At 42.2% G+C, this 24,497-nt stretch overlaps 1 protein-coding gene across 7 annotated transcripts in view; it reads right to left on the bottom strand.

Annotated features, from left to right (window-relative positions):
- The window catches only part of RASAL2 (RAS protein activator like 2), a 191,257-nt gene that overhangs the window by 21,736 nt on the left and 145,024 nt on the right, over positions 1–24,497 (bottom strand). For 6 of the 7 annotated variants that reach the window (XM_049808232.1, XM_049808234.1, XM_049808235.1 and 3 more), the window contains 7 exons: positions 20,998–21,107; positions 10,701–10,854; positions 9,031–9,129; positions 7,646–8,200; positions 5,123–5,267; positions 1,786–1,930; positions 655–891 (listed from right to left, as the gene is read on the bottom strand). In XM_049808232.1, coding sequence (XP_049664189.1) covers positions 655–891; positions 1,786–1,930; positions 5,123–5,267; positions 7,646–8,200; positions 9,031–9,129; positions 10,701–10,854; positions 20,998–21,107 — 1,445 coding nt within the window. Of the gene's footprint in view, positions 1–654; positions 892–1,785; positions 1,931–5,122; positions 5,268–7,645; positions 8,201–9,030; positions 9,130–10,700; positions 10,855–16,841; positions 16,960–20,997; positions 21,108–24,497 lie in introns of those variants that run through there. The other variant, XM_049808239.1, reaches the window with a different exon arrangement.

Here is a 24,497-nt window from a genome sequence, read left to right as displayed (position 1 = left end):
GTACAAGTGCTTATGGCCAAGTACTTAAATGCTTAACTTCAGACCTGCCTTCCTGAATATGTGTCTGGGAGAAAAAGAAAAAAAAAGGACAATTTAAGAGATTCACTGCTTTCTTGGACTTAATTAAATATTAGTAATTCACCGTTCCTATTATAATCAAGGGCTCAACACATCTCTCCCCCCTCCCTCCCACAGACACCCTTTCTCTTCTCCCCTTCTCTGCATCCCCTCCCCTGTAAGAGACATGCCATGCCCTTTGTAGTATTCAGATGGGAATTTAGGAGGAAGAAAGGAGGAAAATCATGATCCTTGGTGGGAACAGGCTTTTTTTCTTTTGAAATAGCATACGCACTGACATGCTAATGCATGGCTCTTCTTAGTTTTATACTGTGTCCCCTCTACTGAATTCAACACAGCCCAAATCTGCATGTGAAAAGGAGAATTTATCTAGCTCAACACTGAGGTGTCTTAAGGGGAACAGCGTTCACATATAAGTGAGAAGTTTCCTCCTTTTCTAAAGCTGACTCGATTTAACAGAGAATCAGCTGCCTGCAAACATGACTACCAAGCGGGCCTCTCCTTGCTCCATAGTAACCTGCAGTGACTTGCACCCCTACAGGCACAGATTTTTTCAGTTCTATTGTCACCACCTACTTAGCAAAATTGGCGAGATTCTGAATGACTTTAGCAATAAGTGTGAGTGTGCGAGATGTCCGGTCATCAGGATACTCCTGCATGAGGCTAAAGAGACTGGGGGACATGATAGCAGGGCACAGGAAGCGGAGGAAGAGGGAGGCACTGATCAGGCGTTCACTGATGTCCTGCTTGCCCCTGCTCAGGCACTGCTGCTTCCAAGATGCAAATACCTCCTTCAGCTCACGAGGGAACACGCTGAAAAACAAGAAACCAGGAAATAAAATCACATGGGCGATGAGATGCAACAAGTTGAACTGGTGACCAATCACCTGAAATAATTATCTGTGAGAAAACTTCATCGGCGCTTCCCCCCCTGTGCCCAGTTTTCTCTCTCTAGGCTAGGAAATGTCATTAGACATCTATTCTTAGACCCCCATTTAATCTGGTGATACTTAAGTAGTCTTTAAGGCATCCCTTGTTCATATATGTTAAGTGAAGCCATTTTCAGACACACTGATTTACAAGCTAAGAACTACTTATCCATTGCTATCCTGGAGCAAACAGGATGTTAGAATACTAAAACCAAACTGAACCAAACTGAACTTGTCTCCATAACTGAAACCTTTATTTTGCTTGTTAAGCTGTCTCAATATTTCGCATGTGCTTTGTTCTGAAGCAGAAGGCCCTTCTTTCACTACTACTACTCAGAAACAGAGATTAATAGAAACCTCTCTCCCAGTGCTTCCTCCCCGTGATCCCCTGTTCAATTACACAATCTGAAGGGTCTGAAAGTCTTCTATAGACGGCAGAACTTTCAGCTTTTTATTCCAAGTTCAAGCTAAGCTGTTATCTTCTCACTTTATTCAGCCACAGCTCAGTATGTGTTCCCTTGGCAGTGTATTTCAGCAGAATTTCTTGTCAGGTATGGTGTGTGGGACTGGAACCCCTCAATTTGGGCAGAAGTTCCACCTGCAATATGGTGTCACATGTAGGAAGGCAGTGAGGAAAGGAAGCAAAGGCAGTCTCATAAGACAGATGGGTCTATGCTATTTCCCCATACAACTGCTGTTTTCTCATCTTCAGAGGAGGAACGGGTACCCTTCTAAGCAAATGACCTAATGGGAGAGAAAGGCAGGGAAGATGCCTTACCAGTAAGAATTGATAATCTTGCAGAAGGCCAGTTCACAACACATTTTCAGGTTGCTCTGATGATCTGTTAATTCACTGGATGAACATTTGCTGGGATCCACTTCACAGTTTTCATCTGACTCATACAAAGCCTTGATAAACTCCCCTGGACAAAGGGAAGAGGATGACAAACCAGGGTAGTTACATGAAAAGCCTCCTTGACACACCTTTAAATCCTGCTTATGTCTTTCCTTGGCAACTGTCTCTTCTGTTCCTGGTGTCTGCAATACAGCCTCCAGACACCAGATGTTGGGGACACGACTCCTCCCAGCTCTTTCGGAGCAGAGCACTTGGCGTACCAGATCAGACGGCTGGTGCTCTGATGCTTCAGCCTCCTGTGCCCTTGCTGCCCCCAAATATAGGTGCAATAACAGGATGGCTTTGCTTAAAACCCCTGCAGACACTTCACTTACAGCCTAAAGAATAGGATTTGACTTTGTATTCAAATTGTATTATCAACTATAAAACTATCCACAGTCTTAGAAATTAAGCTGTGCTATTTGTCTTCATAATTTCCCCAGGAAATGCACTTGACAATGCTATTTATTTTTATTATTTCTAAATTTACCTTTTTTTAAATTTTCAAAAGTGTCACCTTGCTCTTGAATAAGAGTAACATCTGAGTGCTAGCTAGATACTGCTAATTTTCTCAACCTCTTTTATCAACATCTTACAACATTTTTATAGCCTGCATCTTTCAAAATCCTTTGCATTTCTGTCATCCTTCTCTTACGTCATCACAACAGAAGCTGGACACTTACAAAACCACATGAAGTTTCTTTTGTTTGACATACTGGAATGACCTACTTACTAGTTTTCCTCCTATATATGCTGGCACACCAAGTGATTTTTAAATTGTTGCTTACTAGGAAAAACTCTTTTATTAATTCATTTAATGATTCAATGTTTTTTAAGTTCATCTTCTCAGATGATCTTGCTGGCTCCGAGCTAATGCCACAAGGCTTGTTTGTGCAAAAGGGTTTTGTTTTTTTGTCTTTGTTTTCATAAAAACCCTTAAACACCTTCCAACCCCCCCTCCCCAAATCTCAAGTCAGCAGTGTTCTTGCAAGCAAAGCAGGCAGCACATTTTCTTAAGCTTTTTTTTTGTTGGGGTCCAAAAAATTTCTGCTGAAGGCATCTAGATCACTTATTTGCAAAACTCTCGGCATCGCTTCTGTTGAGCCAATTCTGTTTTAAGTATTGTTTACTGGATAATATTTTTTTTCCTTAAACACATTTGAAACTTACTCCTTATGGTCCACAAGACCCTGCCTTAATCATATATTATTAAGATGCTCTTACAGATGTATTAAATAGCTAACACCAAGTGTAACGTTGTTAATCCTTTCAAAGAACATGGCATCTGAGCAAAATGACATTTAAAACTTGACAAAGAATTAGATTGGTATATTGTCATCAGCAACCTTGCCCTGAGCTACAGAAAAGCTGGATGACCTTAGGGGGATTTTCCATCTCTCATGTCTATGATTTACAATCTTATCGCTCAGCTATAAATGATGTATTAGAAGTCATTAATTTTAGAATATTTTTATGTAATTACTGCACATTAAGGGCCTCACAGTCAAATGTAATATACTGGTCCCACAGCTGATTGTTCAGTCTGCTGAGAAGCATAGCACAAAGTAATATGCTGCTCATTTCTCCCTACTAGGCAAGAGCCTAGGACTGTGACTTCTGCTGAGTGGTTCCACCCATGAGAATAAGACTACCAGAACAGGCTCGTTACACTTAAGAAACAGACAAAATGCATATAATCACAGATCTGACTATACTGACCCTTGGAGCACTAATTTAGCCAACTATCTCCTTGATGACTTGCCAGTGTCTGGGATTGCTGAGGACAAGCAAGATTGCTGGGAAAGCAAGCTGCCTTTTCTTTTTTTTTTTTGTGAAAGGATGTGGTGTGGGACTTGGCTTGGCCTGATCTTGTTTCTCTTGTATCAATTTCCAAAGCTTTCCTCATCTAAGAAACATCAGGGGGATGGGTGGCTCATTGTGCAATCGTGGATAACAAAGACTGTGTGGAGTGGTAAAAGCTAACTGCAGCGAGGCTGTGAGTTTCCGTGGAAGAGAGCATGCACGTTTTTGGTCCTCTTGATTGCAATATTAGTTGTGCGGACAGTAATTCCCAAGGCAGTAGCTTATGACTACAGCAGAACCTTTTGGTGGAGAGGGGACAATAATACAATTATCAGAATCCACCCTGGCACATAATCGTGGACATTAAGACCCCTCAGAGGGAATGGAGTACGATATCACAGGTCGGCCTGGCAGTTTTAATGAGGTGGTAAATAAAGAGCATGTTGGATAAACACAGGCAGGATCCTCCTTAGACAGTCTGCATCTTGATCTCCTGCCCTGTGCTGCTCAGTAGCCTTGCAGCCTCACCCCCTCCAGCCATATTTGTCTAAGGATTTTTGTTGGGGCAAGGTACCGCTTTAAAAGGTTAACACAAATGTTTATGAATGAATTGCTCATGGCAAACGTAAGGGCTGAGCAACTCCAAGGGTTGCTGTGGAATGTGTCAGCATTACCAATAGTTGCAGCTGAAGCATCTGTAAATGAATTTTCTTGTACTACCTGCATTCAACCCAAGCGCTTAACACTTGTTAACACCATAGCTAATATTTGCTGTAAACTGGCAAGTGAAAGAGACTGACTGGAGATGACCCAGCAATACACACTTGTGGATGAGAACTTTGGTCGTCAACCAGATAACCCGGAGTATAACGCCCTAGGTGGCGGCACTTCAGCCTGAAGTGAGTGCAGGAGTTCTTTAGCATAAAAGGAGGTTAGTGAAATATATGCTTCACATTCATAACCCTTTCTGAAACCTCCACCTAATTGTATTGCATGTGATACCAAATTCACTCCTGACACCACAACACAAGGTACTGGTCTCGCTTTCCACTGTTAAACTATGTGTCAGAATCCCTTTTTTAAGCCTGTTTGTATATAGATGGAACAATCACTGTTGGCCAGAAATACAACACGGTGATACAAACTTTAAGAGGGACTCAGCTATATCAAATCAAGTTTGCCTTGCCTTGGGTGCTACTTCTGCATGCACCGAAGAGCATCTTCCTCTGTGTGGAGGAAGGGCATCAAGAGTAAGACAGCATGTATTTTGCTATCTGAATACTAGACACCCCAGCTGAGTGCTGACGCAGTTCCTTCCCATTCCACATTGCTAGGTGCACGAGGCTTCAGTCATGTTGCAGACAGTTCAGGGTTAGCCCTTGCAATGCAAATAGGTGACAGACAGGCACTTTCTTACCTAGTGCATCGTGAAGATACTTCTGCCCTACCAACTTCAGGTATTCCTCAATAGCTTTGGTAGCAAGTGTGTTCTCCCTGAAGATCAAGACATCATGCTCCCCACAACGATCTACCTCAGACATCACCAAATCTGTCAAGAAGTCCTGAAGAAAAAGGTCAAGTGGCAAGAGGTTATTTTAACCAGACTCAGTCATGCCGGGCTAACTGCAGAAGCCGAGAAGGAAGGATAAACAGAGGATCCAGAGGATTATTGAAATAATTGCCCAGCTTGGGACAAGGGGTGCAGATGCTACATGTAGTATGGGCAAAGATAATGGCTAAGGCTCCTCTTGGGTTTATTATACTTATAAAATGATATAGATTACAAATTATAAAGGGAGAAGCAAAAGTCTCTCAAAGAAAACCTTTACAGCCAAGCTTGTGTTTCAGATCCTGAACAGAAACCCTTGCCAGTTTATCAGTGGCTTTGTCTGCTGAAGGAAACTGTGATATTATATTTATCTTTTAATACTGAATATTGCACACAAACTTGGATTTAAAAATCCAAAATGGACGTTGGGCACAAGCACTTACAGCTTGGTGAAATTTAAATACAAAGAATGGCTTATATAAATTAAATTCACAAACCAAAAGTGGTTCAGGATTTGGGAAAAAAGTTAACATACTTGCTGTGGATCTATATGGCTTAACTTGAACTGTATTCAAACGCCCAGGCAGGAACTATCAGCAAGTCTTGATACAGTGAGTAACCACTTGATATAAGGTCTAATTCTACAGTAATACTTATTTCCTTAGGTGATAACTTTATGTGAGTCAAGGACACTCAGCATTTCAGAAGAAATACTTGGTATTTTACAAGATCCAATTTCAGCCACTGTAAAGTTCTCCAGGAGAGGAAGCATATTTCGCCTTTTTTTTGTTTGTTTTTTTTTGTTTTGTTTTGGTTTTTTTTTTAAACTGTTCCAAAAAAAAAAAGAACACCCAAAACCAAAAACACCACCCTGAATTAGGGCTGAGTGATAACTGTGACTTGCTGGTTCTGCTGCAAACAGCATCCTCCTCCAAACAGTACAGAGTGCTGTAGTAAGGCTTTATAACCCCATTAACTACAGAAGCCATAACGCACTACTAGCATATGAATATAAAATATGTGGAACAAATTATATATGATAAATATAGATCAAAAATACATTTAGTACTCTTGGTTTTCAATCCACTACTGCTGTTTCTCTTCAGCAAAATCTGAGAGAATTATTTTCACCTGGTGCAAACTGGGAACATCCAGCTGCATCACCACCAACAAAGTGTGAACTGGAAACACACCCTCTTTGCAGCTTTAGGTTACGGCAGCCTAAGCTGCTCAATGCTTCCAGTAAACAGAGGTTCAAACGTTCAGGCACTAGGAAGGCAAACTCATAACAATAATTTATCTACCTGTTGCAGCTAGCACTGCAGGAATCCAGAGGCTGCTTTCCAGCAGGATTTCAACACGACCCTACAGGAGCTACCCCAGCTACCAGCTTCTCTTGATCAGACAAACAGCTTGGTAAGGAATGAGTTCCTATCACACACTGTCACAGAGCACCAGCCTTTCAGAGACGTATGTCAAGGGGAGGACAGTAGAATGTGGTGTATGATTACGCAAACATAGAAAGACCTTTTTGGAGCAGTAAATTAGGCTGTCCCTTGGATGTTACTTACGGCCATCCTTCCACATCTCCAACCCTCTAACTTGTGTTTGGTCGTGCTTAACTTGCTCAAGCTGGCATTACTGGAAGAAGCTGGCTGCAGCCTGGCACTACTCACACACCCACTTGGCAGGCAGCATCCAGATAAATCAATGCTTGTTAATGCCTCTCAGAATTTCCCAAGACCTACAGGATATTCTCCTACAATCTATTCCAAGAAATTGAGGCTCACTCCAATTTCTGCCTCACAGAGAACCATCAGTGTGCACCCAGAAGTCCTAACAACATCCTTGGGGCAGGCAGGATCACCTGTAGAGATTCACCAAATGGCTGTTCAAAAGCTGACCAAGTCAATGTTATCATTGATTAGCTGACTTAGCACTGAATCATCAATGGCACCCTACCGCTCATTGTATCAGACACTTATTTATAGAAGTAATTCTCTGATTTACTAATCTATTGCTCACTTATTTTTTATTGTGTATCATGATTTTAGAAATACAGAAAAGGTTCCTGAACACTCAAGTGCAGGCCTTAACTTTTCAGAAGAACATGAAGTTATGTAGTCCTCCTGCTTATACTTTGCATCCAGTGTCTTTAATCCTTGTATCAACTCTTGTTGGTATAATGCCTATCTACATGCCTTCCTGGTAGATGCAATTGCCCAAATCTTTTCAAGTATTTTTGAGGCCCTTTTCTCAGCCTTACCCCATTAGGCACCTTCTGCTGCTGCTTCCAGTTATGCCAGCTCAGGCTTCCTACTTTCTAGCTGAAAAGATACCATGTATCAGCAGCGAGAGGGAGTCCTTTTGACAGAAGCCACCTGTTCTTACCTTAGCTCTCCCAGTGCTCTGAAGAATGTGCACCAAAGCACAGGCCATCTCTTCCTTATTCCTTACGCTGATCACAGGTTCCAGCACAGAGCACAGCATAGTATAGTTGCTGGTAACAAACTCTGCAAATTCTTTGTATTGCTCCATGGGCAAGATGGTGATGGTCTGATAACGGGACTTTATCCGAATTGAAGGTCCCCCCGATTTCCCTTTGTTGGGTGTGGGCGTGCTGACTGGGTACCATTTTTCCACAAACTGGCGACCAGTTACAGTGGCCATGGGAATGTTGACCAGGCCTACATAATTGTTCTTGTCCTTTTTCTTCTTCTTCTCCACATCCTTGTAGATGTGAACTGTGATGCTGTGAAGAGGCGGGAGACCATAGAACTCGAAGTGCTCTCCCCAGAAAATGTTATCTGCTTTTGTTTTGCTGGTGGTGCGGGCAAAAAGAGTGTCATCAAGGCACAGCTCACAGAAGTATTTCTTCTTGGGGGCCAGGTCCTTTGCCTCAATGATCCAGAGACGGAGTACATTTTCAGCTCGACGGCAGTTGTCCTGTGCAGAAGAAAGCTCTGAATCAGCTTTGAATCAAAATCCCTAAAAATTTAGTATTCTGTCTTCTAAAGCAGCAGTGAAGGGCTGCCTTTTGTTTCCAAGGTAAGGACAGAGTCAGAATTCAGAATCAGATTCTCTGATCTTCAGAGAATCAGAATCTCTAGAAAATCAGACGTTTTCTAAAATAGAAGAAAAGGGCTGTCTTTTGTATGTCAAAGGTGGGGACTAGAACATTTTTCTTCTCAAAAAGCTGTACTTGAAATGGGTTAGAAAACAAACACTCTGCACAGGAGCCCCTCAAAAGCTGCTAGACTGGTGTGGCACGCTGCATTGTTTACTCTTGTGAATAACTCCAAGAGCACTGTTAGCCTGTCCCTCAAAGGTGGTATGCCAACTATGGAGGTGACATGCAATATTTCCAGCTGATCAGTAACTTGACTCCCCTTCTCACTCTGGTTCAAATTCTGGGCTTTTTTTTTGTTGGTTCCCCCTGCCCCCCAAACTGTGCCCCCACAGTAAAACATGAAACCTATGAAGCCATGTCCCATCCTTCTGAGGTGCATGGTATCAGAAATCCAGTGTGAAACATGATAACCAGGCACTGGGGCAGGGATCAGGAAGCATGCCGACATGTATTTGTTCATTAAAGGTTTGACCTACTGCACTCACTAGAATAGTACACAGCAGCTTTTGATAACACTGATGAGCAGACTTCTCCCCAGACTAAATTAATTGAGGATCCATCTGTGGGAAGCCCTGGTACGCTGGACTAAAATCCAATCATACCACCTCCATTCCCCTGCTAATCTTATTTCCACGGTTTCTATTACCTTATTCGGCTGTACTGTTCTGCGTAGATTTTCCATCCACTTGTCCCTCTCTGCTGCAGAGGAACAACTGAAACATTTACTGCCACTGGAGTAGGTTACCTGGAACATAAAAACAACAGGCTGAGTCCAGGCAAGCCTAGGAGACATGTAAGAGGCTGCAAAAAGCAAGGAAGAAGATAAGCAATGCTTAAGCAACAAAGTAAACACGAAAAAGGCAGGAAAACAATATGGGACCCTAGAAGGCAGACAGGTTAAAATGGCCACAAAATGTAGAGAGGAAAGAAAAAAAGTCAGTTCAAATTAATAAAAAACTAAAGAAACATATGAGGAGCACCAGAGGCTCCTCTTAAACACTTCTAAACAAAGCTTTAATCAACCAGTTAATTTATTATTTTTTAAAACACTTAATTGATCCATAGCAATTAAATGCTTGCAGTTTTCCCCGTTAAGTTCTAGAGGCAAATGATTTGGTTACTAACAGCGTAAAGACAAACAGAACTAACAGTGTATTAATATAAGGCAAAACACACTGGAAATGGTGTCTTCAGTAAATACAAAATATTTCCAAGACTCCATGTATACAGCAACACTCTAAAACAAACCAAAGGAGCTGTGCTCTGATCCAGCCCTGACACAATGCCATACATAACTCTGCTTCATGCAGGAGGGAACCACCTTGGTTTCTTTCACTTTTACGTGGCCTGAGAAGCTTCATTTACTCTTTCCATTCATTTGTGCATACAATTAAAAAGCAGTTTGAGGCAACAGCCTCAGAGCTAAGTTGTTGCCAGTTTTTTCACTCAACGCCCCAAACCTAAGCAAGCTGAAAAGTGCTTCCAACCAGAAGACTGAGACTGAAGAGAACAGGAACAGTTCCTGGATACATCCCGAGGGAGATGGGCCCCATACGCTGGTTTTCTGCCAGAGCAGTTTTCCAGGTTGTAAACAGATCTTTGTTCCAGAAGTTTAGATACATCTGACTAATCCTGCTGAAGACAGACTGTCATCCGCCCCTGCCACGACAGATGACGATGGCCTTAGATGCATGCAAATAGCACACATGAATACGCTGTTGGTCCTGCAAGGTAAGGACTGTGCTCACACAAACAGCCTGTTCCCGAAGCAAAGCTACGAGCCACCTAGTGCTGTGCTGCAGCCTGTGCTGAAAAAGCAAGAGGATCTTTGCATCCTGCTCCATGGTGCAACGGACGCGTCTGCAGTTACTGAAGCTTCTCCTTCAGCAACTGGCAAACGGGCTGAGCTAATGGAAGGGGGCTCTGACTGGAAATCACATTTCTCAATTACAGTGTATTTTCTAAATTTAATTTTAGGTAAATTTGGAGAGGATGAATACACAGCTTATGAACAATAGTATGTTTCAACCATACGTTTGCATGCAAACTACAAATGCTTAGATATTTATCAAATTAAAGAGATTTTTCAATTAGAAGACACAGTAATTGAAAAAGATTTCTCCCATTGAGTGAGTGATGCCATTCGCCTCAAGGACTTTAAAATCACATGCTGGTTAGATGGCCCCCACCCAAACCTCAGGATAGCAGCAGCTGCTGATTTGATCTCAAATTACAAAGTCACACAACAGCATACTGCAAGGGTTCAAACCGACTGACAGCATATAATCGGCTGCGTGCTTGGAGAGCGTTCTTTACCTCAAAGCAGAAGTCTTGTCCAAGGATACTGCTGTGAAGTGGTTTGACAAAGACTTTTTCTTCTGACCCAAGGTCCAGGGCCTCCACGGCGCTGCCTGGGCTCAATAAAGACTCATGGGAACGGGACTCTTTCAGCTTTGGCAATCCACGAGACCTGTAGGTGAACAAGGGGGAAAGGAAACTTTATTTTTTCTCACAATTACAAAAAGAGAGTTGGCAAGATCCCAGAGAAAGCTGAAGCTTGTTGGTGTTTATTCAGAACAACTTCTACAATTAGTCTGTAAACCTTATGAAAATAACATTAGTTCAGTAATCCCAGATTCCTAAGGAAATATCCACCTACACAAGCCTAGGAAGTCCATTCCCACTGATCTAGAAATTGTAGCTGCTAAGCCATCAGTGAAAGAACAACAGCAAAACAAAAAGTTCAGAACTTAACTGCTGAAATTTAAAGAAACCCATAGATAGGTTTGGATATATTACTGAAAATATTTACAACTATCTGGATCACTAGATAAATGTTGTGTATTAACAGCAAAAAGCACACCAATCTCTAAATCATTGCAGAATGATAGCTACTGTCATTAGAGCAGATAACCCCCCCAATACACTTGATTTTTCTTAATATACAAGGCCTTTATACTAAAGTAAAATATGCAAATTATTTCCCACTTCACAATGCTCAAATCAGTTACCTACATTTAAATTTTGCGTTTTCTTCTTCAGCTGCTTCTTCCAGTTTTAACAGTTTCCAATATTTTTGATACCTCCATTCTCTTCTAACTTCCCCTCACTAACATGTACTGCTTCTCTTCTTCAGTTGACTCTCCTGTAAATCCCTGAGCTCTACCAGAGCTGGCACCTCCCAAATTCTCAGTACCTTTTTATCAAGGCAGTCTTCTCTTTGCCCCCACCAGTTCCTGAATACTTCTCAAAGACATATCTCTCCCTCTACTATGCTGCAGCTTTTTGCAAACAACAGCAACGTTATAAAATGTGCTCTAACGCTTTCTGAATTCTCCCAATTTGATTTAATGCAACGTATGTGCATAGCAGGGAGCTCTGCTGTCAAACAGCACTATAAAATGTGCTCAATTTATAGGTGACAGTGGTTTCACCTGTGCTTCTAACTTTAAACTGACACCTGGACTACAAGCTTCTGCAATGAAGTCATATGATACTTTAGGCGCAACTAGCATTTCTGCTTCAAAAGGTAAACGCTATGCGCACACACATCTTATTTTTCCTCTAGCTGGAACTCAGTCAAAGCCTTCACAGACGACCAACAAGGAGGAAGCGCACAGAGTCACAGCTTAGCAGAAAAGGAGTTGTTTACCTGGCAGGTCTAGATTTTGTTACGATACTGAAGCTTGTGCAGGTCCCTATGTCTGTTCAGTGATCCATGAAAGTACGTCCATAAATATGGCTGCACATCCAGCAAGTGTGACTGAGCACAAAGAACAGATGTGAAAGTAGAAAGGCATCAGTTGTCTACACTTTATGCAGAAAAAAGCAATGCTCTGAAACCATGCTTCCTCACCTGTGTTTGTCCTCACAGTATTTCCTTTTATTCAATTCCCAGCAGCAAGGCTCAGTATCAAATGGAAAATGTTTTAAAAAATGTATTTATGGAAGAGTGAAAAGCACAGCTAACTCTAACGGCTTCCTTAATTTTGAAAAATAAATAGTTTCTATTTACTTTCCTCTCATATCTTATACAAAGAAATCCTCATATTTTGTAACCTTAGCAAAATCAAATTCCTCCTACCCTTGAGCAATTCTATGGCAAAACAGAGAGGGACCCCCCCCCCCCCCCCAGCCCCAAAAACACTTGGAAAAGGTATCTTCAGTACTTCTAAGGCTGCTTAACAAAAACTTGGGTATCACAAAATATACATGTAAAGCAACAAGCAGAGTTCATCTTACTGCTCTTTTGTACAAAATGAAACACTGAAGGTATTCTAGTAGATTCATGTACGATAAGATTTATTAAACAGTAAGGGAGAAGTTTGTTGCCATTTAATATATTGAATGACCTAAGTGCAGGCAGCAAAAACCTTTCATCAGAGGGATATTACAAAGACACTGATTTCAAATGCAAAACAGCAGCACTGGTACAAATGCGTTGGCCGCCCTGTGCATGCTTTGTTATAACAGGTTACAGCAGCAGCTGAACCAACGCAAACCTAAAACCTCAGCCATGTATAATTGAACACTTGCTGCAGTTAAGGTAGGGCAAGTCTAAAATAAACACACCACAATAAACCACTTTAATATCATCTCTGCAAAATCCTCTCTAATTTCTCCTCCCAAGAAAGCACTGCTGAGGTCACTTGGCTTCCATCCCTGTCCCAAACTCTCAGCAATTCCAGTCCTAACAAAATACTCCAGTGCATGATGCAGGGGAGCTGGCTGAGAGCCTGCAGCCAACTCCTGCCTTAGCTCCTTGTCAGAGAAGGAAAGCATGGAGTGGTCACAAAGAGGGAGAAGAGGAGGGAAAGAAAAATAATTACCAAATAAAGGAGAAAGAAAAACAGATTTTACAAATCCCAGTTAAGTGGAGGCTGCACTTGGAGTAAGACAAATCAAGCACACCTACATGAAACAATCGTGCAACCACTTAGCAGTGCATCCCCAAATCATAGCGGTGCCACATGTCACAGCCCTTCCTTTCAAACTTCGTTCTCTGGGCTACATCTCAGACAATAAATCCTGCCGGGCGAGGAAGAAAGGCACAAAAATCCAGGAGGAGTTCTTCCTCAGGCCTTAGGTTACAAATTTCAGACGAGCATCATGCCAGGCAGATACGCTGAGGCAAGAAGAAAAGTCACGGCCGCACCAGTAAAGAAATCTCTCTTCTCGTCGGCTGTGCTCCCACCCGGCCCCGTGGGTGACACGAAGAGGCTCCTGGGTGTGGGTTGCCATGGTGCGGCCTCCTGTAAGGAGATTAGGGGGGGCTGGCAGCCGGGAGAGGCAGCAAGCTCGGGGAGGCTGCTCTGCAGAGGGAGGAAAGGTGACCTTTCCAGAAAGAAAGAAGTCCCTCCTCTTCCTTTCCTACAACGAGTTTAATGAGACCTGGACAGTTAAAGACAGTGGGAGAGAGTGAGGCATCTTCCAAGAATGCCTCCCAACAGCCTCTGGGGACAGGGCAGGAAGAAAGGCAGGTACACACAGCAATTGTACTCCATGGCTCCACATCCCACCTTGCAAGTTAAATCTTTTAGTAGCATCTGTTCTGCTTCATTGCTCTTCTAACTAGTTAGCTTTGAACATTTTGTTTTGTTGCAGATCAGCTGGAGCATGGTTAGTTTTGTTGACTCAGGGTCCTGGGGCAGAGGAACATCTATCTGTTCGAGCAATCCCTTGAAGTTACCATATTTAAAACAGCTCAAAAAACTGATTAAGTGGTTTAGAATTGGCACTTTATCTTCCATAAACACCACAGCAATGCTGTAAAGTTGCTGGTTAAATGCAACCACACGCATTTACAAACACAAGTACATGCATTTATAAGCACTATGGTATATATTAGATATAACAGGTATAGGTATAATAGATCTGCAAAGCAAATCATTGACTTGTCCCTAAATAAGCAGCATCCCAATCAATACAGGCAATAATTATATAGCAATAATACTTCTCTGCTGCTTTAAAGCCTCATCTGATATGCTGAAGCTTTAAGTAACAATGAAGGAAAATAGCTTGCTGGCTTCCCTTTTGCACAGAGGCATAGTTAATTAACCGAGGCCACTAACTTACTTCCCAATGTCCAGCAAAGGGGCTGGATTAACAGGGTCTCTCCTCTATTAGGTTGGAAGCTACTGGTAAAACGACTGTTGCTTAAAGTCTCTGTTAAAAGAGAGGTAATCCCAGAGAAGCAGATTACTGTAAACAGGAAGATCGCACATGCAAAAGATGGGGGAAGGGTTGTTTGTACAAATCTGTTTCTGTTAAACAGCTCCATTACCAACACAAATCCTGTTTTAAATTACAATTAAACTCCAATGATCAGCTTTTTTTTCTGCGCTGCTTTTTCTATCTGCTTCTGCATACAACAAAAAAATTGCAAAGGACAACATACAAGTTCAGAGCAAATAGTTACCAGCAGCATCAAACAATTCTCACATAGGTATTCTCCGTAATTTCTTTCCAACAGGAAAAGCAGGTGGAGAAGGAGCATGTCAGGGAACATTTTAAACTTCTCACCACTTTTCACATGTTTTGGAGAACTGGTCTTCAGAGCTGCATAATTTCCTTCTAAATCAGAGCCCAGCCAATGCCCCAAACCACTGACCTGGCAGCAGCATGCGACTGCTACTGAGAAAGACCTCTTCAACAACACCATCTTGCTGGCCCAACCCCAAGCTGACCCTCTGTCCTCGCAGACCATAATTCAGTAATTTTCCACTACAGGAAGGTCTCAGTTGTAAGCCGGGAACTAGAAGCTCTGGCTTTCAGTGGTCGCCCATGGCACACACCAGCCTATTAACTGACTTCTATTATATTCTACCATCTATAAGGCATGTAGGATAAAGGGTTAAAATCCTAATTGCTCTGGTTATGAAGCTCTCCTGCTGATTTTGACCTATTTAAAAGCCAACCTACAAAGCACAAAAGACTTTCAATTACTGAGCTTACCAGAGAGAGCACTTGGAAAACAAGCCTGTGGACTTCAATAATCCAAAAGATAAGAAATAAATGTATAGAAATGAACTACCGAGGACCAGAATCCCATAATCTGTTTCCTTTACCAAACTGGTGTGAAGGCAAAGAATTCTGAAAAGCATTTTTTGTTCAGCCTAAGCACCCGTCTAAAGCCATGTCTCCACTGGTCTTACACGAAACTGAACGTCTGCATGCTTCAAATAATTCCAGCACAATACCCGTGTGTTTAGAGACAGTCCCCGAGATCAGAAAGTTGAATTCAATACTTAGCCACTCGCAAAGTCACAGGAGAGAGCTTGGACTGTAATGCAGTGAACTTTCTGCTCAGCGCTGCTATTCGAAATCCCAGCCCTGCTGTACTGGACCCTAATGTCGGCAACATCATCTGCAACACAGGTGCACTCTACCCGTGCTGCAGCATCAGGTTTCCCCGTGCAAGTGTTCATTTTGTAGGCACCACACCCCGCTTCGTTTTCCAACTGCCAATTAGCAGAACATCCTATTACTTGGTCAACAATTCTGCAAGTCTAACCAGTTTCATTATTAATATTTTTTTTTAAAACAGAAACTCAGGGTAACTTGCTTAGATGCAAGTTCTAGTCAGCTGCAATTAAACGTTGGCTTTTTCTGAGCATATTGCTTCAGCCTTCCATTGACATTCTAGTCTTTCTTGCAAGGCCCTACCCAAAGCCTCATTGTTTGAATCCTGGATTTGCAAAGCCCTTCCCTGCCTACCTGCTCTCCCTACAGATCACAGCTTGTCTAACAGACACCTCATACGGTGCAGCCAAAGAGGCTGCTGAATTTCACAGGAGTAGCGTTCTCCTCACTCTACTGTAACTGTGGTCTCTGCTATTAACGTTTCAAATTCTTTTGTTTTGCTGGACCAGAGATGCTTAACCGATTCAGTTTCATTTCACTGCTAAGTGATTTATAGGTGAATGCTATGCGGAGGAGCCCAGGGTTTACAGAAAAAGCATCAGCCATTAAGAAGTATGTTTTTATTAAGGGGTCAAGTGAGCTTGCGGGTGAGACAGAGCAGCCTAGCACCAAGGTTAAGGTTTGCGACAATAGGTTTAACACTGAGATCTTGTTCAGTTTTCACTGAAAAACAAACAACTGCATGAGGACTGAAAAAATTGGCTGAAAGAAATATGTTCACCAAAACAGGAGTGAGATGTCTCTCCAGAAACAAACCACTCCTCCCCTTTCCCCATACTCCAATATGCAGATAGAAACAGATACTCTGAATGAATACAAGCTCCGAGTGAGTCAAGCCTTAATAACGCATTGTGTAACACAGATTTTTATCCTTACATCTAAATCAGGATAAAAATCACCCACCTTTTTTTGAAAAACAGCCTTAAATTAGAATGAACGAATACGAAAAACACAACAAGATTTGCTTCTATTATTGATATGATCTGTGCTATTTTCATACTGCAAAGAAACCAGGAGGGAGGGGTGAGAACTTACCGAAAGTAGAAAAAGCTGTCGTTTGAGCAGCGATACCGTTTCACCATGAACCCCAGAGCCATGGCTACCCACTTCCCTGCAACCTGCTGGAGCCCATTCTGAGCAAGCACACAACGGATCCTGCGCTCGTCTACGACTATCTGATAATGCCATAAAATGACTTTTAGTAAAGCAGGAGGATTCCCACGTGGCAGTAAATCCCAACAGGGCAAAACCCTCCCAGCTGTCTGCAGAGCTTTATTGCAGTCGCTGAGACCATATGCAGCCAGTCTCAACCATCTTCACTCCCTCACCACAATCAAAACTGAGGAGAGAACTGTCGGTCCACTTGGAAATACTCTCAAATTCCTGGCCGCAAACTGAAAATATTAATTTGGTCTCTCCTTTCAAATGTAATTTTCCTTAAGTCTTTTCTCATGCTTTTTTAATATGTTTTATATATTACTGACACTGAGAAAATGTTAGAGACAAATGTGTGGGTTGAAGAGCTCAAAGAATGCAGTGGGAAGCAGGCTAGAAAAGCTGTGAAAGATGATATGGTAATACGGTGCCAGATAGCCTTATGGCAAGAGCTTTTGATAACCTGGTGAGATGCCATACTGGCCACATGTCTGAAGAGCTTCATTCACATCTGGGATGGGTCACAACCGAGCAGAGTCTAAGTGTTCTCACATTAATGCCTTGTAAAGACAAAACACAAGTTTTCAAGTACAACAGACCACCCAGCAAATGACCTGAACCTGGAGTAATAGAAGTGATGCGAATTACGGACTGAGAGGTTGTGGATTTCTACAGGACATCTGGATGGTGACCCACAGTGGGCTCGTTTCTGGAGGACCACTGCAGCTCTCTCCTCTCCCCATCCACGAACCCAGTCACACTGAAACAAAGTTAAAAGCCAGAAAAAGTAGGTTGGCCAATTGCTTTCCGCTGAAACAGAAAATCTGATTACGAAAAAATCTGCAACTTATCTCCATCACTCCTTCCTACAGCATTCCTGAATCCTTTCTATTTTAAATCAACTCTGAACAAACCGCATCCATCCTCTGTCACCATCTGGCATGGCATGCAGTGTTACAGTATCCCAAATCTTGATGTGCACCAGGATAACTAATCTTCCTTACTCTGGAATTTTATAGGTATTTATCTATAAACATCTCCTGTTTCTTAACAGGACCCAAACACCTCAAAAGCACGAGAAAGCAACATGAGAGCAGCCTTTATTTCCTTCTAATCCTTGCAGGGTTTTAATTCATAAAGCTATATAATACTTTCTTTGAAGGCAGGGCTCTTGTATCTGTCAGAGCAAGAAAAGGTAGATGCTATCAGTCAACCTGGCCCTGAAAACCTGTATAACACCATGACATCACCTAGCATCACCTGCTTAAAATGGGAAAGGGCTGACTCACCCGGGTAGGACAGGAAAGTTTTTACTGCAACAGATCGAGACTCATACAGAAAGCAGGGAGAGCAGAAGGTGAGAGAATGGCAATTCCCTCTCATGAATTAAGAGTCAGCTGCTACGTGTTATCTTCTTTCAGGCAGAAACAGTTGTTGCTGATTTGTCCCATTGGAAAAAATCCCAAACAACAGCATAATTCTAAATACATATCAATCTTCTTAGCCTCCTCTTTCCTCCCAGTATACTAATCTGTTCCTCATCCTCAGTGCTTCATTCCCACACAGTTTCTGAGTTGTTTTTCCTGCTGTTCTACCCACCAATTGCATTTTTCAGGCACCCTTAGATACAGAGTGAAACATATGGGAGGCAAGGGAGAAATTATTGGCAAGTTTCACTTCACAGTGGAACTGAATTTCTTTTATGGTTTTATTTATAAAATACCATTAGAAAAGTAATAGCTCTAACCATAAACTTTCAAAGTTGGTATATTCAATTGGTGCACTGTCTGATTAGACCACAAATGCAAAGAGAACTCCATTAAACCTTCTATCTTTCCAACAAAAGGTAACTACAAGGTTGAGCAGTGCTGTTACGCTTTCCTTCCAAAAAGAACTTGTCAGCAATATGTGACCCTCACCTGCAGCATGAAGCTTCAAACAGGGCTTGAGGCGAGGCTTATGCTTTTGAACAGCAATACCCATTTGTGCAAAGATTTATCTCCAAATAACTTAATCTCAGCTTGCTTTCCACATAGCTTGGCTGCTCTCAAATGATCGCCCTTGCCTCCAAACTGTTGCCCTCTGTCCACTTCAGCACACGTACCTCGGAAAGGAGGAAGATCACACGGACTGGTATCAAAAATGCTTCGTTCCATTAGTAGCAAATGATCGTACCAAGTCACAAAAAACCCCAAACACTGTCCCTCCCATCTCCTGCCCTACAGATGCAAGATGCATTGCTATAAGGCTAGTGTAGAAGGCCAAAGTAGGAGGGTGACTGGATGGAAAGTAAAGAGCGACCACCGGCTTGTCCCTAACATCCTGCACATCACAGGCTCTCTAGGGCTCTGTCCCCCAAACCTCTGTGTGGACTCTGCCACTGGAACTTCTCAGTTAATTTGCTCCTGAATCCTCCTTTTTAAATCCATGCCAAGGAGACTTAAGAGGACTGACTGAAGACACCAGCTATGCCTAACGCCATCACTGCATGTAATGGATTTTATGCTTTGCAAGCCATCAGAGAAAATCCACATTTCATTCAAGTCTAGTTGACAATTTGTGCCCATACTGGCAGGGAGTAGATGGGGGTCCGGTTTTAAAGAAAACGCAGCTTTGCTGTGCATAATATCATGTCTTAAACCGAAGTTGTAGGATTAATTATAGCTAAATTTATTGGCTTTCCCAGAACGACAGCATTTCCCTTACACTGCAAAAGGAAGTATCATCAGTCCACATTCAGCATGAGTACCAAGTTAGGGAAAGAAACATATATTATTTACAGCAAAGAGCTTTTTGCATTACAAAACTTCAAGCAAAGCTGGTTACAAACAATGGTAAAAATAACAGGTGCTTTATCACATGGTGGCATTATTTAACATGCTTACGCTCACTGAGTTGCTTTTTATAGCCACGTTGCAACTGCCTGAAAACAGGGATTTATAACAAAACTTGACTCAAAGCAGACTGGGTGGCCATTGCTATGACTATAGGAGCAACATCATCCACACCATTAGTCACATTCGGTAAGCAGCAGTCTTTTCTGTAACTCGTGAAGTTAACAAGACCTTTAACATCTGAAGCCTTGCTATCTCCATGATTTTATGGTGCTGCCTTTCAGATGGAGAAGATAGCACCATTGATTGAAGCAGCACAGCATGACAGATACAACTAATGAATTCAACTCAGCTAAAGGAGAAGGGAAAATGCACTAAACAATATAAAATCACAGAAGCCTGCCGTGGCCTTAAGTACAGGGCAACCTATTCTTCACTCAATCCAGTTCTCCTGCTGGGCTACTGTGGCATGTAACACAGAGTAATGTTTAATAAAAACAATCAAGAGACTTTACAAATAGTTAGGAAAAAAATGTGTGAGAGCTTTTGCTTGCTTCATGTACAATCCATTCCCAGCCTGAATTGCCAGCCAAAAACTAAAGAAGCAAAAATATACCAAATGGAGCACTAAGATGGTCAGAAGTCACTGAATTTTCCAGTTTTCTGAAAAACAGACCGTTTGTTCATTGTAGTAACACTGCAGTAACTATACAATTGACTGACATTAGCAATGATTCTTAACATGCCTGAACTGCACCGCACATCTCTGGGCTTTGCAAGTGCTAGCTGAACTGATCTGCTTGCACCAACACAATTCCTCATATTGGCCAGTGCACTGATCTGTGGATAAGGATTGCATGCATCAAGCTAAGTTTCTCTAAAGCTGATCAATCCAATGGTTTTGTATCATGAAATTTAAAGTCTGCAGCTTATTTGAAACTGATGCAGAAAAAGGTATTTGAGTCCATGTGCTTAACCTGACCTTTTTGTCAGCTGTTAAGAGCAGTAAAGTTTTCAGTCCTGTGTCAGCAGTACACTGTATACTAAACTTTAACATACTAGAGTCAGCCCCCCAAAACACCCATCTGCCGGTTTAACAATAAATCCCCTTCCTTGCTCTCATTCTGTGCATGCTACATGTAGATTTTGCGACGTGCTTCTGGATGAGGAGAGATTGTTTTGGGAGATGCATTGAACCTTACCTGTCATCAGCATTGCGGAGAGATGGGAGACGGAAACTTGTGTTCCTGTCCAACTTTGACTGACTCTTTGTCCTCTTGATAGACCCTTTCAGACGTTTACTGAAGAAGCCCTAAAACGAGAAGTTGCAAAAGTGAAACACGGAAACTGATGCCAGTAATAAATCAATCAATGCACTGTCACTGAGTCCAAACTCAGCAGTGATTCCCACTGACAATGATTACAGAACGTGCTTTATTGGGATTCCTCTGAGCAGGAAGAAAGGCAGGGCTAGATAGCCAATGACGGTTCCAGTATGTGATAGCTTCAAATTGCCATAATTAGCACTACTCACATTACAGGTGCACTTCAATGAATTCCAACTATTATACAAGAGACCCCAAATCCCACAATTACCATTTAATAAGGAGTAGTCTTAGATATCAGTATTTGTTCCTACCTCCCCTTTACATGCCATGTTTTTAATTCTTGGTCAGATTAAGAGTACAAGATGTCTTTTATTATAAGCTTCTATTGCACCCACAGTTGCACCTGGGTTTTCCTTTTTAATTTAGATATAGCACATTAAGTCTTACAGTAATTTGTAATTTCAATAGTCTCACTAGCTAGAATTGAAAATTTCAAGAGATTTCACATACTAGTGACATCAGATACCAGTTCTGGTATTGCTCTGAAGCAAAGCTCAACCCCAAAATCTACCTATGATCTAAAAATACTAAATCTTCAAGTAATCTGTCTTCTGAACTACAACTGTTCACCAAACAATCACTGACGAAAGACACGTTAGTTGGAGGGAGCCTCTGGGGATCATCTAGCCAGCCTCCTGCTCCATGTAGGTATACTGCCAACACTAGGTTGGTCTAACTCTGACTTTGTCTAGCTAAGTCTTGAAAACCTCTGGTGATGGAGATTTTACCACCTCTCTGGGCAACTCAGTCCAGTGCTGCATTACCCTTCCAGTGAGAAAATAAAAAACCCTCCCAAGCAGCAATCTGCAGCTGCTGCCTCATTATAGCATCTGCCACTATGGGGAAAAGTTTGGCTCTATCATATTTGTAATTCCCCTCTCCATTGCAGTAAGCTGCCTTACATCACCCCTTAGCCTTTTTTTTGCCAGGTAAACAAGTCCTCAACCTCTCCTCATAGTTCTCTCCTTGTTGATACCATCAAGAGCTACTGCTGTGATATCAGTAGTGAAACATGAGTACATCTGACCACTGATACACAAAGGGGCGTGTGCATCTCTATGTGTGGGGAAATCACAGAAATATTTCAACACCTCCGAGTTTGATTTTCTCCTATAGCCCTTTAAATTACGTTGAGCATAATATGCATTTAAAATAAACCATATTGTGTCAAAATATTTCCAGGGCTTGCAGACATACATGCATATACATTCTTTGGCATGATCAAAGCAAATACAGAGGTTCTTAATCCAGTAGGATTAAACAACATTTCACTGGCCGAATCTGTTCTGCTCCTTCACAGAACAGCTGCGCAGAGCCACCGTACCCTGTGCACTGCTGTTGGGAGATTTACCAAACAGATGCGAGTGAAACCACGTTTGTTAAAAATATTATAGACTGGTTATAGGTTGGTAGAATTTGCTCAAAGTGAATGTTCTTTTGGTGTGGATTGAACCAGCACATATACAGCCTTACTTTAGTTATGGTCTAGTGACAGTGATAGTCAACTGGGGCCAGCCCTGTCTTCCATCATCCATGTTTTGCTTGGATAGAAGTCGAGTACAGCTAATTTTGAACACATTCGCAATGCAAGCCTCCACAAGCTGCATTTGGGACAGGTGACAGATGTTGCCCACAGCTGCCTCCTGTAATACAGAAATCAGCAAACTGGAGACAAACAAGGTCTCCTGTTCTTTCCTGTGCAGAACACCTACAAAGCAAGAGTGTTTTATTGGCTCCAGGTGACTCAGCTAGGCTGAAGTACGTGACTTGTTCATCTCTCAGACTCATAAGAATTAGGCCATCACAACCAGAGATGAGTTTATCTGTAATCTTTTAGTCTGAAAAATCTCACATCTCTTTGATCTCTTCAGGAAGAAAATGAGGTTTATCTATGATTGGACAGGGTGCTACATAATTTCATCTAGGCTCCCCTTCCCACAAAAGGTTGGACCAGGTGATCTTCTGAGGTCCCTTCCAACCTGGGCTGCTCTACAGTATTCAAAGGAAAGGGCTATCACCCTCTTCTCATCAGTGGATGCCAGGTTAACTGTTGGAAAAGAAGTTGCTTCCAAACAGCAAAGCCCGCATTTGGTCAGGTTCAAGACATACACTGCAAACATCTCTAAACTAATTTTCCCATCTCATATTTGCCTTTATCTTCCCATACTTTCAGCACTCCTTTTGAAACAAAATACATCCTCTTCCCTTTAAACAAGCTCACCCTTCAACCCCCCTCTCTACCTTTCCTCATTCTGTTATTCTTGGTCCCTTTACATTCAGTTTGTCCCTCTTCCTCCACACAGTTCACTCCTGTATCCTAACCCTTCTTGAAACCACACAATTCCCCTCTCCGTACACACTGGTAGGTGGGTTGTCTCTCTCCTCGCACTTGTTCTAACTCTTCTTCTTTCGACGAATAACCAAGTGAGTCCTGCTCAGTTGTCAAGTGTAAAAAAAATCCCACCAAATCCACAGTTCCTCAGGTCCACACCCATGACATCTTCAGCAAATACAGCCAGATGGCCTGTCTCTTCTCTTCCATTGAGATTTGGATGGTGCTGTATTACTGAAAGCCTATCCATACCTGATGCAGGCTGTAGGATCTTTCCAGCACACGCAGATCATCCTCTCCCAAATACTTGTGTAGGAAACAACCTACTCACACACACCAGAGCCTGACACACACCTTTCCACAGGCAGCACAGAGAAACTGGGATGCCCTGTGGGATGGTGCTGCAGGGGACAAAGGAAGAGGGAATCTGTTTTCTGCATCTGAAGGTAGTGCTACATTTAAGACTGCCCTTCAATTTCTGAGGCTTGCCAGCCAGCAGGCTCCTCGAGGGTGAAAGCTGCTATATTCCCCTGAAATAGGAAATAAAGTGGAAAAGAAAGGGCCTGATATCTAGATACTGCAACACCCACCACCACCCCCCTCCCCCATATCTGCATAGTGTGCTGGGGAAAAAGGTACTGTCAAAAGGGAAGAAGTGTTTTTAGCTGTGTGTGCCACTCAAACTCTACCCATGTTCCTGCACTTTTCTTGGTCCTGGTATTAAAGAAGTGCATTCGAAAAAAACCTGTAATCAATAGATGTTCTTGGGCTTCTCTTGGGGCCATTGCTGGAATTCAAGTAGAGGATGTATAGCACTTTCAAAGGCACTTTCATATATTCTGACCTCTCAGCATAAAAAGTAACAAACCCAACTACAGGGATTCAGATCTGGTGGACCCTGGCTTCATTCCAGTACCTCTCAGGCTACTCGAATTGCAAACACGAAATAACATGTTTTTCTCCCCTTAAGGGCAAATAAGAC

This window comes from Accipiter gentilis, chromosome 8 (genome assembly GCF_929443795.1).
Source record: "Accipiter gentilis chromosome 8, bAccGen1.1, whole genome shotgun sequence".
In the NCBI taxonomy this organism is placed as follows: Eukaryota; Metazoa; Chordata; class Aves; order Accipitriformes; family Accipitridae; genus Astur; species Astur gentilis.
This window is presented reverse-complemented; position numbering and strand designations above follow the sequence as displayed.